At 37.6% G+C, this 14,391-nt stretch overlaps 1 protein-coding gene across 2 annotated transcripts in view; it reads right to left on the reverse strand.

Annotated features, from left to right (window-relative positions):
- Window positions 1–12,600, reverse strand: part of AGL (amylo-alpha-1,6-glucosidase and 4-alpha-glucanotransferase) — a 68,808-nt gene extending 56,208 nt beyond the window's left edge. Inside the window, exons 1-3 of one of the 2 annotated variants that reach the window (XM_087446807.1) lie at window positions 12,582–12,600; window positions 11,578–11,727; window positions 307–517 (exon numbers count right to left, since the gene is read on the reverse strand). In XM_087446807.1, coding sequence (XP_087302933.1) covers window positions 307–517; window positions 11,578–11,659 — 293 coding nt within the window. In that variant the 5' untranslated portion in view covers window positions 11,660–11,727; window positions 12,582–12,600. The other variant, XM_087446800.1, reaches the window with a different exon arrangement.
- Window positions 12,601–14,391: the final 1,791 nt, after the last annotated feature.

Here is a 14,391-nt window from a genome sequence, read left to right on the forward strand (position 1 = left end):
AGGAAAAATAAGTATACTAAAATCTATCAGTGATAACAAGGGCACTCAAGTAAACAGCATCTTATAATCAGGTTGCATGAAAAGACTAGAGTATTCAAGCTGTTACTTAAAAAAAAATAACACTTTGAACCTTCAATAAGCCTTACAATTACTTCCTAGAAACCGAAGAACTACATTCTATTTGCATCTCAAGAAAGTCCTGTAAAAACTGCACTGCCATGGTTCATATAGTAACTTTTTACAAGCTAATAACTTCAAGTTATAAAATACATTAACTTTTTTTCACATACCATACACCTGACTTACCCTTGAAGGAAGTAATACTGAAACGATCCAGCTTGTTGAAGATTAAGTTTACAGTATTTATCAGAATCATCTTCTCTTTCTGTTGGATTTTCCCATTCCAAGGAATGGAATTTTTCTCGATTAAATGTTTCTCCAGGAAATGGGTAATTTGTATATACAGTAACTGCTTTTCCCTGTAAAGTTGGACCTAATCGGAACTGTAGTTCAAACCCTGAACAAAAAGCACATTTTAATAAATTCATTGTAGGACTTAAACTACCACATTAAAAAATAGATGCTTTATTTAAAGTATTACAATAACTATGATTTCTCAACTATGTTTAAATAACTCCAAATATGTAATGCTGTGTTTGGAACTACTTTGTATTTCAATTTAGCTGAATTTTATATTTTAACAAACAGTATTCATCATAGAACTGTCTGCTCTGTACTGTCCCTCTCTTCTTCTCCACATGACTACTTTGGGATATGCAAGTTCTTACACGACCCCATTTCCCTCAACCCCTTCTAATCCCTTACCCTAACCCTGAATTGACTGCCCAGAGGTGGGCATCTAACCAGAGACCTTCGCTAGTATTTTTCAAACTGCAACAGCAAAAGTGAGGTTCTCTGTGGTGTCAGAGTATGTAAAACCTGGGAGGTATCATGGGACAACTATCTCACCATATGGAGAAAGCCAATCGTCCCTGAGAGAAGTCAACCTCTAGAGAGGCAGAATTCAGATTTCTAAGAGGAGTTCTAGAGGCATTTGAGTCCCTGACACCAGTTGTTGCTGATGTCTGCTCAAATCCAGAGGTGTGGTAATAAAGGGTTAACAAGTGGCTGTGGGGGACTGTGGGGGGCGGTGTGTGTGGGGGTGGGGGGTGAGGAGCCCTGATTTGCAGTGTTTGATGACTTCCTGGTGGAAACAATCTCACTATGGTCAACCTCAAGCTACCAACATGACATCATTGAACATGGAATTGGGAAGGGATATGCAGAATCAGCTCTTGTAAGCCAACATAAGTGACTCCAGCATACTACTACCTATATCCCTACTCTTCCTGGTACAGTTATTTAAGCTTTTTTTTTGGAATTCTGAGAGCCAAAACATTCCCACTTTTGCCTAAGTTAGGCTATTTCTATTAAAATATATCTGAGACTTCTATACTGTGTTACAAGTATTCTGCTATAAAAGAAAAAAAAATTAACATATTACAGTTATAATTTTAATGTGAAAGAAAAATTTTGGTTGGTTCAAGGCAGACTTTAAACCTTGATTATAATTATTAGAATGTGAAATTCCTGACTATAGTAAAGTCTATTAGAAATATAAGGCACATAAATTTTAATCATGGATGTAACATTTCAATTAATGATGGGTAATAATAACTGATGAAGGCAGGAAAATTTAGTCCTGCTGGTTATAATCTTTAAGCTTAAGGAACTTTTTGAGAAGAAAGAAGCATACTAATATTTATACTTTTAATGCTCAATTTACTAAACATCCAACAAAGTAATAAAAAAATTATGTACTGAGTGCATACCGTGTAATAGGGAACAAAATAGACAGTGATCTCTGCCCTGTGGGGCTTGAGGTCTAAAGGGGAAAAGGGGCCATTAAACAATGAACATGACAAATAAGAAAAAACAGTATGTCAGGAAGGGATAATGCTAAGGGAAAAAAGAAAAATCAGAGGAGTGTAGGGAAAACAGAGGAAAAGAGGAGATGGTGAGGAAGTGGTAGCAATTTTAAATAGGATGATTATTGAGAAGCTAAAGAACTTGGGAGAACTGAGGGAGTTAGCCACGTGGCTACTCGTGGCCATCTAAGGAAAGCACTGCCCAAGCAAAGGAGGCAGAGGGCACAAGAGACCTAGGGTGGAAGCAGTGGTTCCAGAAATAACAAGAAAGTCAGTATGGCTAGACTGGAATAAGCTGGGGGAGGAGTAGTAGGATATGAGGAAAGAAAGGTAACAAAGCAGCCAGATCATGCAGTGTCTTGCAGGCCATTGTAAGTATTTTGGCTTCTTCTCTGACTGAAATGAGGAGCCAGTGAACAGTTCTGAGCAGAAGAGTGACATGACCTAATTGTGTCTTAAAAATATCATTCTGAAGATGTCTGCTTCTGGCCATAATGGAGTAACTGGTATTAGACTTGCATTCTGCTGAAAATCTAGGAAAAATATATGAGACAACTGTTTTTAGAAATAGGTATTGAAGGACTATGATGCCTGAGAGAAGGGTGAGTTCTATGAACTCTCTAGCTTTCAGACTTGGGGAACTTTCTGGGCTGTGACACAGGGAGCAGGAACAGTAGTATCACTAAGTTGAGGAGACACAGATTAGCGTTTGAGGAGGGTGAAGAGAGAGCAATTTTCAGGGCAGAGTATGGCATAGAAGGGAGCTATGCAAAGAAAGAGCTCCAGGAAGTTACCTCCGGTCATCTTGAGTCAGCCTGAATACTAAGCTCTACATGAGCAGGATTCGACTCCATGAGGCTGGGCAAAGGACAACTACTAAGAGCTATAAACAGAACAATTCCCAGAGCTCACTCAGGCCTGGGAGACATTGCAATTTTTAAGTAGCTAGAGTGAAGAGGCCTTGTTGAACACCTGTTGTATTCCAAAGAGTCATGCCTTTAGTAGTAAAGCTAAAGTAGCCCTAGAGTAAAAGTTACTATAAACCTCTCCTATCAAAGCTTAAAAATAAGCCTCAAAAGGATTAAGCTGATCCACAGATAATGTAAATTACTGCTAAAATAAAACTCATCACTCCTTTAATGCAAGACAACAAAATCCAGAGATACAACAATAGAATGTTCGCAATGTCCAGCATCCAATAAAAAACTGCTAAACAGAAAGAAGAGGTGAGGGAGTTGACCACAGATATCCAAAGCAGGGCATTCCACACAGAGCTACACAGAAGATGTAAAGGACCTCAGGCTTCTTCTGGCAAAGATGGGATAACAGGGACTGGATTTACCCTCCTCCCTGAAACTTAAAAGAAAGAAAGAAACCAACAAAAAATAGACTAAACATATGAAATGATGGTTTGCAAGGCCCTGGACATCAGGTAACGAAAGACAGTGAACCTTGAAAGAGAGAAAATAACGAGCTGAGCCTTACAATTGCCCCTGCCTACTACCTTGAAAGAGTTTCTAGGCTGAGGCGTAGGAAGGAAGAACCAGGCAGAGCTCAATGGACTTCCTGTGCTGAAGAGATGGAGCTAAGAATCTGTTGAGACCAAAGCAGCTAGAAGTTGCAGATGAGAGTAGTGCATGAGGAAGAGAAAGCTGCACAGAGAGAGAACTTTGGAGATCTGCAGCAGGTCTCCTCTGAGTATTCAGCAGAGTACTGATCAATGCACATCTGTGAGGAAAATAACTGAGACCAAGAGCAGTGCTTGTTCTCACCAGCTAGACTGGGAAACCTCATAATTCATGAAGCACTGGGTAGAAAGTTCAGAAGGAACTTGCTTCATGGTAGGAAATAATGAGCCCTGGACAGGGCATAGTTCTAGACCAGCTTAACAAATCATAAAAGTAAAACTCAAAAGGATTAAAATATTTCCAAGTTACTTAACTTCATCCCAGCGGAAAGACCAAGAACATCTATAAGAATCCAAAAATACCCAGCATCTAACAAGGTAAAATTCACTATGTCTGGCATCCCAACAAAGATTACGAAACATACAAAGAAGCAGGAGAAGACAACCCATAACAAAGAGAATAATCAATCAATGAAAACTGACCCAGAAATGGCACAGATGTTGAACTAGCAGATAAGAAAGGATCAGTTATCATAACTATATTCCATATGTTCAAAAAGTTAAGTCAAGACATGGAAAATATTTTTCAAAAAGCACAGAGAATCAAACTTTTAGAGATGAAAAATACACAGGATAGAATTCATTGATGGCGAGACAATGGCAGAAAAAAAGATTGGTGACTTTCAAGACACAGGAATAGAAACCATGCAAAAGGAAACCAAGAGAGAAAAAAGAATCTAAAAAATTGAAAGAGCACTAATGACCTGTGGGACAATCCAAGTGGCTTAATATATAGGTAATTAGAGTCCCAAAGGAGAGGAGAGAGAGGGGGAACATAAATTATTTGAAGAAATAATGGGTTAAAAAATTCCCAAATTTGATGAAGACAACAAAGTTACAGATCCAAGAAATTCAACAAATTCCCCAAATAAGAAACATGAAGAAAATTACACCAAGAAACATCAAACTGCTCAAAACCAGTGACAAAGAGACTACCTTACAAGTAGCCAGAGGGAAAAAAAGATACAATATGTACTGAGGGACAAAGATAAGGATGACAGCAGATTTCTCATGGGAAACAATGAAAGCAAGAAGACAGTGGAGAAACATCTTTAAAAGTACTGAAAGATTAACCCCGTCAGCCTAGAATTCTATATGGTGAAAATATCTTTCAAAAACAAAGGTGATGAGAGCCAGGTTTTTCACTGTCAGAGAAAGATGTTACAAATAAGCAAGGGGGGAAGCTACAATGCACCCTGTTGTGGTGGATATGAATCAGAGATATGAATATGAACTGCTGTTTGTTTATATGAAAAGAATGTCAGTTTGGTTCAAGACAAATCCTGAAATGGAAAACATGGAGATATGTTTCAGTCATGTCTAAATTGCTCTTTAGTAGAAGTAAATCCCTCATAGTGATGTCTGACAGATGGTAAATTCTATACCACAATATTGAACATTGGGTAAGATATTCTTTGTGAACAAAGGATTTCACTAAAAGACATTAAGAGAATGCTAGACTCTTCCAATTCACTCTGATCCAAATACTTCCATATTTGCCTAGGGAAATATGAATGCTCTGTTTTGCATACTGCAGCATGGATAATATGAGAGAATGGAAGTTCTGAGCATTCCTGGAAAAAATTACAATCTAGTGATAAGTACTGCTAATATACTCCTAGATTGGACTAAAATATGGATATAAATTTATTCATAGTAAACAGCTTTAGCAAGCAAGAAACAAATTATCCAAATGGAGTTATTAAGTAACCTTGCAAAAATCCAGGGACTCACTTTTACTTCTCACACTGTACAGTGAAACTAATAATTTCTTTTCCCAGTAGCTACATACACAAATTTTTCTATAAAGCAATTTGGCATAAACATACTAAGAATGTCAATTAAGTTTATGGGGTTTTTTTTTGTTTGCTTTTTTCGTTTTTTTATGAGGAAGATCAGACCTGAGCTAACATCCATGCCAATCTTCCTCTTTTTTTGCTGAGGAAGACGAGCCCTGGGCTAACATCCATGCCCATCTTCCTCCACTTTATATGGAACGCCGCCACAGCGTGGCCTGATGAGCGGTGCATCAGTGAGTGCCTGGCATCTGAAGCCGGGCCGCCAGCAGCGGAGCGCGCGCACTTAACTGCTACGCCAGGGGGCCGGCCCCTAAGTTTATGTTTTTGACCCAATAATTTCACATAGATATTTTCAGAGGAATTAATCAGTGATGTAAACATAGATTATATATAAGAATGTTCATCACAGCTTCATTTATTATAATTAAACTGACGACTAACTAAATAATTAATGATTGCAAATGATTAAATACATTATGGTACAAATTATGGTATTCTGCAAGCTGGAATATTATAAAGCCATTATAAATCATGTTATCAAAAGATATTTAATAATGTGGCTACTTTTATTCTGTTTTGTTACATTTTATTCAACTACATAGATCTTTTTACATCCTTTCTGGAAAAAAGTATGGCTGAAAGGTGGCAGTAAGCAGGGAGGTAGAATTCACATACCATAATACTATAACCCAGTTTCAAAATTATTTAGATAGAATAAACCCAATTTTGTTTTGAAACAAAAAGCATAGAAAAAAGATTTTTTATGCATTTCTATAATTTTATAATGAGGAAACATTATTTTTAAATTAGAGCCACAATTATGAAGAGATTGATTGAGAAATAATTGCCCAAAGAATTAAAACATGAAGTGAAATACTTAATGACTGTGAGAATCATAAATATCTACATCTTTACAAGAATGATTAAATTTGTTACAAAAGAAATGGTGTCATTTTGAACAAGTACAAATATCAGAGATTAGCTGTCTGAGCATATTTAAACAACCTGTCCCCTGTTCAGTTTATACAAATACTGTTTTTAAAATTACACAAGAATTCAGAGAACTTGTAGTACAAAGGTTAAAACTCATCCCAAATCTCTAAAACAGTATTTGGATCAGTGGTCTGCCTTTGGAAAAAAAAATGACAAGCATTGTCCAAATATGTATATTTATTTATTTATATTATACACATGTCTGATGATTTAGTAGATTATATAAATTATAACACACAAAAATAAAGATAAGATGTAAATAAACAATATTTTAAAAATAACTCCTATATTTATTGCTGGATGGAAAACATCTTTTATCTTTCACTAAAAATATTGATAATATGTCAGTGAAAGCAATGTGATCAAATAAATTTCATTAATTTTAAAAGTCTTGGTTTAATATTTTGTTATAAAGTAACTTAAAGATTCAAGTTCTGTTTATTTTGATACTTGGTTTAATGGCTTCAGATTTGAAAAAAATACCACACAAAGATACCCCAAATCCAATGGAATAAGTTCTCCATGGCTATGTTTACTAATCTATGACATTAAGTTTTCAATGCGATTCACCAATTATGTAAATATTTTTGTTGAAACATGCTAATAAATATATATTTTCCCTGATATACATCAACTGTTTTCACAAGCTAATCAGAAGATGTTCTATATTGATATATTAAACAGATGATTTGAAAACCAACTGAAATCCTTTATTTGGAAGATTTTTAAACAGATATTAGAAAATTTTATAAACTTTTTAAAGTGGGCAGATACTCATTTATATGGGTAAAATCATATAAGTGTTAACAAAAATACATATTCAAAATGCTCTCACTACAGCAAGAGTTGGTAAACTATAGTTGGTAAGCTATAAACAGCAAGGTTGGTAAACCAGCCTACTACCTGTTTCTGTTATTAACAAAGTTTTATTGGAACACAACCACACCCATTCACTTATGTATTGTCTATGGTTACTTTCATGGTACAATGGCAGAGTTGAACAGCTGCCAGAAAGCATATGCCACAAAGCATATGGCCTGCAAAGCTGAAAATATTTGCTATCTGAACCTTTACAGGAAAAAATGTGCTGGATTCTGCTCTATAGCATCAGTTTCCATCAAAAAACAGTTCACTTTCTCACTCATGTTTATCTGAGAGTTAACTTGTGCTTATTTTTTCTGAAAGTATTTTCTAAGTATCACACTACCAAAAGCTACACGTCATTGCTGAAAAGGACAATGTCTCAAACAGCAAATTTTAAACACTTTCTAATTTATCTTTAAGTCTGACAACTTGAGGTAAGAAGGATTTATGGTTACTCTACCTCTCGTTACAAATTATTGTAAAGACTTTACTATTTAAGATCATATAACTTGTATATCTACTTAACCTGGCTTAGGTTAAAGTGTAATTCATGGCAACATACAGCAAGCAAACCAGTGATGGTGTGACTGTCAACCCCTTCTAGATTTACAACCTCCACTCTTTCCTCAGAATGTCTTTTTCGTTTATAACTCATCTGACATACAAACTGAGAGCGTCAATGTCAATTTGTATACTAGCAAAATTTAATCACTTTTTAAAAACAAAAATAGGTAGATAGATAGATAAACAGATAGATAGGTAGAAAGAAAGAAAAGAAATAAAGAAAGGGCCGGCCCCATGGCTTAGCAGTTAAGTGCTCGCGCTCCGCTGCTGGCGGACCGGGTTCGGATCCCAGGCGTGCACTGACACACTGCTTCTCCGGCCATGCTGAGGCCGTGTCCCACATACAGCAACTAGAAGGATGTGCAGCTATGACATACACCTATCTTCTGGGGCTTTGGGGGGAAAAATAAATAAATAAAAATTATAAAAAAAAGAAAGAAAGAAAGATAAATCTTCTATTTTCTTTCTACATTCCAACAGACAGATCAGTGCATATCCTCAAGGATACATACTCTGTATACCTTTAATCCAAATCCCTGAAACTGAAGTTTTTATATACAGTAAATGAAACATTAGAATACCTAGAGTATGTCAGATTCCATAATTAATTGCTGTTTGCTAAAATTAGCTTAGGTCATAGCAGTACACGGTGTGGCTATCTTATTCCTCATACTAACACTAGGAATACTTGACTCAGATTAGCCATATCCCTCTTGTAGGCAACTAGCAAGATGAGTGATTATACTATTTCTTTGTAAACTAAATTTTTCTATCTTGTTCCCTCCATTTAATTCATATAAACTCGAGCTCCTAATCAAGGCTTTATGAATATTTTCTTTAAAAAAAAGTAAAAATTGAAATTTGATAAACCTGTACAAAAGATGGAAGAATTCCAGGTTTGGGGAAAACTGATTTTGTTCACTATGAACAAATGAAATAGGGAATACATGAAAAGTCTAGGATTTGGCTAGAAAAGATAATTATTTGGTCTCGTACTTGTTGAATTAGAAGAAATCTACAGAGATATTACCCTTGAAAATGAGGAGGAATCTTTTCTTAGGGAAAAGTGAAAAGGAAAGGAAAATGAAGAAGGGCTTGGTGACCAATTAAATATGAAAAAACCAAAAACTGCCAGAGTTTTTCTTCACACTTAATTTGTCACCAAGTTCTATGAATTCTAAAATGTCTCACACTCTGTCCCTGCTTTTTCAACTCTGATGTAGTTAAATCCTTATCTTTAACCAGACATGTTTTTAAAATAGCCTTCTCAATGATTTCTCGTCTTCAATGTCCCTTCTCTTCATCCTTCACATTATAATTATCTTCTAAAATAAAATGATCACATCATTACTGCACAAAAAATATTTGACACGTTCCCATTTATATCATTTCAATGACTTTATTGGTTTTAACCAGAGTTACAGAGTCAACCACATCATTCTTATTTCAAGAACCCTTCACAGCTCCCCCTTCAAACAACTCGGCTGAATTTACAACTTTTGTATTTTAGTAACTAATGAGCAAGGATTTATGAAGTGCTGTACATTGCACTAAGTTTGCAATATTGTTCCTATCCTCACAGGTCTTAAACTCTAATTGGACACTATAAGACTAACAAGCTTTTAGACACTGCTACGTTGTTCAGCACTTAATTATTCTGTGCCCATTGTGTAACTGGAAATCAAAAAAAGGAGATGCTGAAAAATTAAGGAAAGACTTCATGGAGGAGGTGGAATTTTAGCTGAAAGTTGAGAGGTAGGCAACACACAGAATGACACTAAAGGGGTTTAACAGATATAGAGGAATCTGACCTGAGTGGAGGTGCTAGGACAGGTATGTGAAAGGTCACAAGGGAGGGAATTAACTGGGGAACTGTAAAGATGTAGGACACTAATAATGGGGAACAATGAGATACAATCTTGGCTAGGGAAGGCGGATTCCATTATAGCGTGTCTGGGAAGCCAGGGAGAGGTGTTTAAATTTGACTTTATAGACACCAATTAATAAAAAGGGAAGAGACTGCATAAGAAGATTATTCTAGCATCCATATTCAGGCATATGGAAGAGACAGAGACAGGTAAGCAGAGACATTTGGAAAGAAATTATAGGGCTTAAAAAGAGACTGCAGTTAAAGAGAAGAAACCATCAAAGAAGAGTACAAAGTTTCTAGCCTTGGAAACTGTGAAAATGAAGATATCACTAAAATAAACAGGGAAGTTGGGAAATAAAGAAGGTTTGAGAAAGGGGAAGAGATGATTTTGGACATGTTAGATTTAAACATATCCAAGCAGAGCTATCCTAAGGCTATTCTACAGGATAATACTGGGATGAAGCCAAGAATTTAGGGCAAGAATACATAGGGATAGTGATCTATCAATGCCTTATCTCGATTTAGGGCTCTAAAGCCATACATTATTAATTTTGAGCCTCAACACCTAGGAAGGTAGACGATCAAAAATTAATACCTTCATTTCACAAATAAAGAAATTAATGTTTACAATGTGACTTGCCCAAAGTCAAACAATTTGTTAGCAGCAGAGCTAGGAAAATTCTAGTTCCCTACTCTTGCCATTATACTCGCCGGCTTCCAAGAAGCAAACAAAGCTCAAGGCTCTTCTTCCAAAAGGAGTCATCAGCACGGAGGCCACAGCTGAGGCCATGAGAATGGACAGTTCTTTGAAGGCAGGAGTACAGAAAAAGAAAGGATTCCTTGCAGATAGACACAATTAATTGAAATGTGGAAGCAAGAGACCTCAGCAAGAGACACCACCAAGTAGACAGGAGTACTCAGGAGGGTAGGAAAAAACTCAAAACCAGGAAAGTGCACAGTCAGGAAAGCCAAAAATGGAGTAAGTACTCAGTGATCTTAAATGCCAAAGTTGGAAGAAAATGAAGATTTGGCATGGAGGTAACACATTTGACCAGTGCAATTTTTTCAAAAATTACTCTTGAGATATTGGGGAAAAAAGAATTCCTTCAAAATGTTTACTACTATCAATATCCATTTGGTACACTAGTAAAGGAGATTGTATTTTATTTTTTCATACGTTAAACTTCTACTTCACAAGTTATATTAACATAAATGAGCGTGAAATGTTTTTCAACGTTGAAAAATTATAAAGTCTAAGAAAATAAAGTATCTAATTAGTCTTATAAAAATAAAATTTGATCTTTTAAATCACAGCTCAAATATAGTTCAACATAACCTAATCAGTTATTTCACTTTTTATTCAGCAAAAAAATATTTTCAGCTTTTACCTTCTCCATATTTGAGAGGCTTTTGATAAACATAAATAATAATTTCTTTACTTTTTGCTGTGATCTATTTTACTAATTCCAAGTTCCAGTAAAGGAAAAGAGAGAGAGCTATAAAAAAGCAAAACTACAGATACACTCAAAGTAAAATTACCTATGAAATAATTTACCAAGTTTTAATAATAAATGCTAATAGAAATAATACAGTCAATCTTCTGACCATATATGCAACTTCTGTTTTAAGTGGAAGTTAGCATGCAAAGAAAAGTGAACTATTTTACTCTCATTCTAACATAGATATAAAATATTTTCAACTAAAATCAACTTTCATTAGTGATATTTTTAGAATACAGCACCATCTTTGCACAAACCAAGTTTTAGGAAGGTCCTTGGAAATTATATCTATCTTAAAGTTTTAAAAAATTTAATATGACAATGAATTAAAAATTTAAAAGACACAGAGCTAATAAAACAACTTGCTACTGACCTTGCTCAAGTCTGAAGAGGGTCTTTTCCAGCTTTTCCATTTCGTTCAGAAGTAAAATTCTAATCTGCTTACTGTGTCCCATTTTGCCTTCCAGAGGATTTGAAATCTTTCAGAAGAATTAAAAGAGCTCTGAAATCGAATGAGTTACCCCTATGAAACAAAAAGGAATTAAGATAAAGAAAATAACTATTTTCTTAAATTTTCTAAGGCTGACAGCCGCACTTACATGTTCTAAATGTGTTTTAACCCTAGAAGAGCAAAGAGAAAGAATGAATCTTATAAATAAGACGAGAGAAGGCAAATTGATAGCTGCTTCCTCCCTTCAAGCACAGTAAGACCCAAGCAAAAATATTGTAGTGTAGATTCTTACAATTAAAACAAAAACCAAAAAACTAAAGTATTCTGAGAGAAAAGCAATAGGTTTTGGAAAGCCTGGAGTTGGGCAGGGGAAAAAATCCCCAGTCCAAAGCCAAATGGCTTTGAAGGCTCCAAATGGCACTTCTGCTTACAAGAGATTAGTCTGCTCAAAGATAACAGGTGGGAGATCTTCCCCATTCCCAAATTCGGGTTGGAAGCCACCAATGGGGAGATGAGAACAGAGGGAACACAGCTGTTGTCCCTGGAATAGCTGCTGTAGACATAGGATGTACCTACAGAGCTATAGATGGAAAGAATGCATGTCCCCGAGAGGCCAGCGGCATTCCTAGCACTTACACCGAGCAAGCTGTACGTGCGGCGTCTGGGACACTGCAGGACCCGCGACTCCGCTGTTAGAGTCGGGGGAGGGGACGGGAAGGAAAGCAAAAGGAGAAAGGCAAGCTGCCCGGGCGCAGAAAGGAGCCCCAGGCAAGCAGGGCCGGGCGCCGTGAAGGGCAAAGGGAGGGGCAGCGGCAGCCGGGCCAGGCCGAGGCCGCTGTGTGAGCGTCAGAGAGCTTCTCCGTGACCCCGCCTCGCGCTGGTCCCCGAGGAGACCCACGACCCCAAGTGGCCTCGAGCGCACACACCCCGGGTGGGAGTGGACAGCTCTCCTCGCCCACTTCCGGGAGGCTCTGCACCCGCTCGCCCCGACCGCGATTCTCGCGAGAGTGTGGTCGCCCGGAGCCGGAATCTGGGAGGCAGCTGCGGCCGAGGGGCGAGCCGTTCTGTCTTCTCCTCGGAGGGGAGGTGCGAGGCCTGCGTGCGCTGCTCCTTTAACAGCCGCGAGCTCGTGGTTGGACGTAAAAATTCCGCGGTGGAAGGCTGTGAGCTAAGTGGAGCTGCACAACGCGGTTGTTTTGTGGAACGGCTAATGGCGGGAGGCAAGCGGCCTGGCTTCCTGTGCCTTTTCTACCACAATGTGTTTTGTGTCTTTATGACTTTTTTTCTTTCCTTTTTTTTTTTTTACGTGGCCTTAATTTACTTGGCCTAAGTTCTCTGAGCCTTGATTTCCCCATGTCTGAAATAAGAGGCTGGGTTACAGTCTCTGACATTCCATCCTTCATGTGTCCACCATCTCTAGTCCTAACACAGCGCACACCTTCCTGAATGCAGACACGGAAGGACTAGGCAGGTGAGGTGTGGCCAGTCTACAAACAATCCAGGGTGCGAATACCCTTGTGTTTACAACGTCTGGTTGTATGTGATGTACACAGCGTAGACCTGAAGATTGTCTGAGATTAAGGATCTATATTGGCTATTGTTGCACATATTTTAGGCCAGAAATTCAGGATGTGGTGTAGATGCCTAAGGAGATTTAATGCCTGAGGGAAAAGGAAAACTCATCTTCCAGGGTTTTGGAGGGCACCTAAGGATCATGAGAAAATGGACAAAAGGTTTGGAATGTGGAGAGAAATCTTGCTTTCTTTATTGTGGAATTACTGTAGGTCCAAGAAGTATAAGGGCTGAAAACTAAAGATACTGAAATGTTTGTTTGTTTCAGTAGGTTTCTGAGAATGGCTAGTTGCAAATGGTCCAAAATTGAGTTTGGAAACCCACAGCTCATTTATTCATTCAACGAATGTTCATTGAGCACCTACGATTTGCCAGGCATATAGGTGCTGGGAAGGCAGCAGTAAAACAAAGTCACTACCCTCATGGAAATCCTACATTTTCTTGGTGGAAGACAGATAAACAATTTAGTAAATTATATAGGATAATTAAAGGTTGTAAGAAATAAAGCTGAGAAGGGGGAAGTATGGAAGTGTCAGGAGAGGGAGGTTTGTAGTTTTAGATACAACAGTCAGTAAAGGACTTGCTGATAAATTGGCGTTTGATCCCAAACAGAAAAAGAAGAGAGGATATCCAGGGTAGAGGGTTACTTACAGAGCTACAGGAAGTGCAAAGGCCATGAGATAGGAGCATACTTGGTGAATTCAAGAAGGCCACTGTAGCTGAGTGAAGAAGAGAGTGGTAAGAATTTAGGACAGATAGATGGGGTGGCGTGGGCCACCAATCTTATAAGGTTTTGTAGGCCATTGCAAGGACTTAGGCTTTTACTCTGGGAAAAAGAGCCATCAGAGGATCTTGAACAGAGGAGTGATGTAATCTGATAGACCTTTTAAAAGGATCAGTCTGCAACTTTATAGGGAATAGCTAAATAAACTGTAGGGTGTGGTGAGGAAGGAAGCAAGGAGACCAGTTAAGAAACTATTTCAATTATCCAAGCAAGAAAGAGTGGTGTGTGTGTGTGTGTGTGTGTGTGTGTGTGTGTGTGTGTGTGTGAAAAGAAGGTATAGCAATGAAGGTGGTGAGAAATTGTTGAATTATGGATCTATTTTGAAGGTAGAGCCTACACAATTTCCTGATGGAGAGAAAGGAGTCAAGGATGATTCTAAG

The sequence above is a fragment of the Ceratotherium simum genome, chromosome 2, assembly GCF_057802395.1.
Source record: "Ceratotherium simum simum isolate JZ-2026a chromosome 2, ASM5780239v1, whole genome shotgun sequence".
Classification (NCBI taxonomy): domain Eukaryota; kingdom Metazoa; phylum Chordata; class Mammalia; order Perissodactyla; family Rhinocerotidae; genus Ceratotherium; species Ceratotherium simum.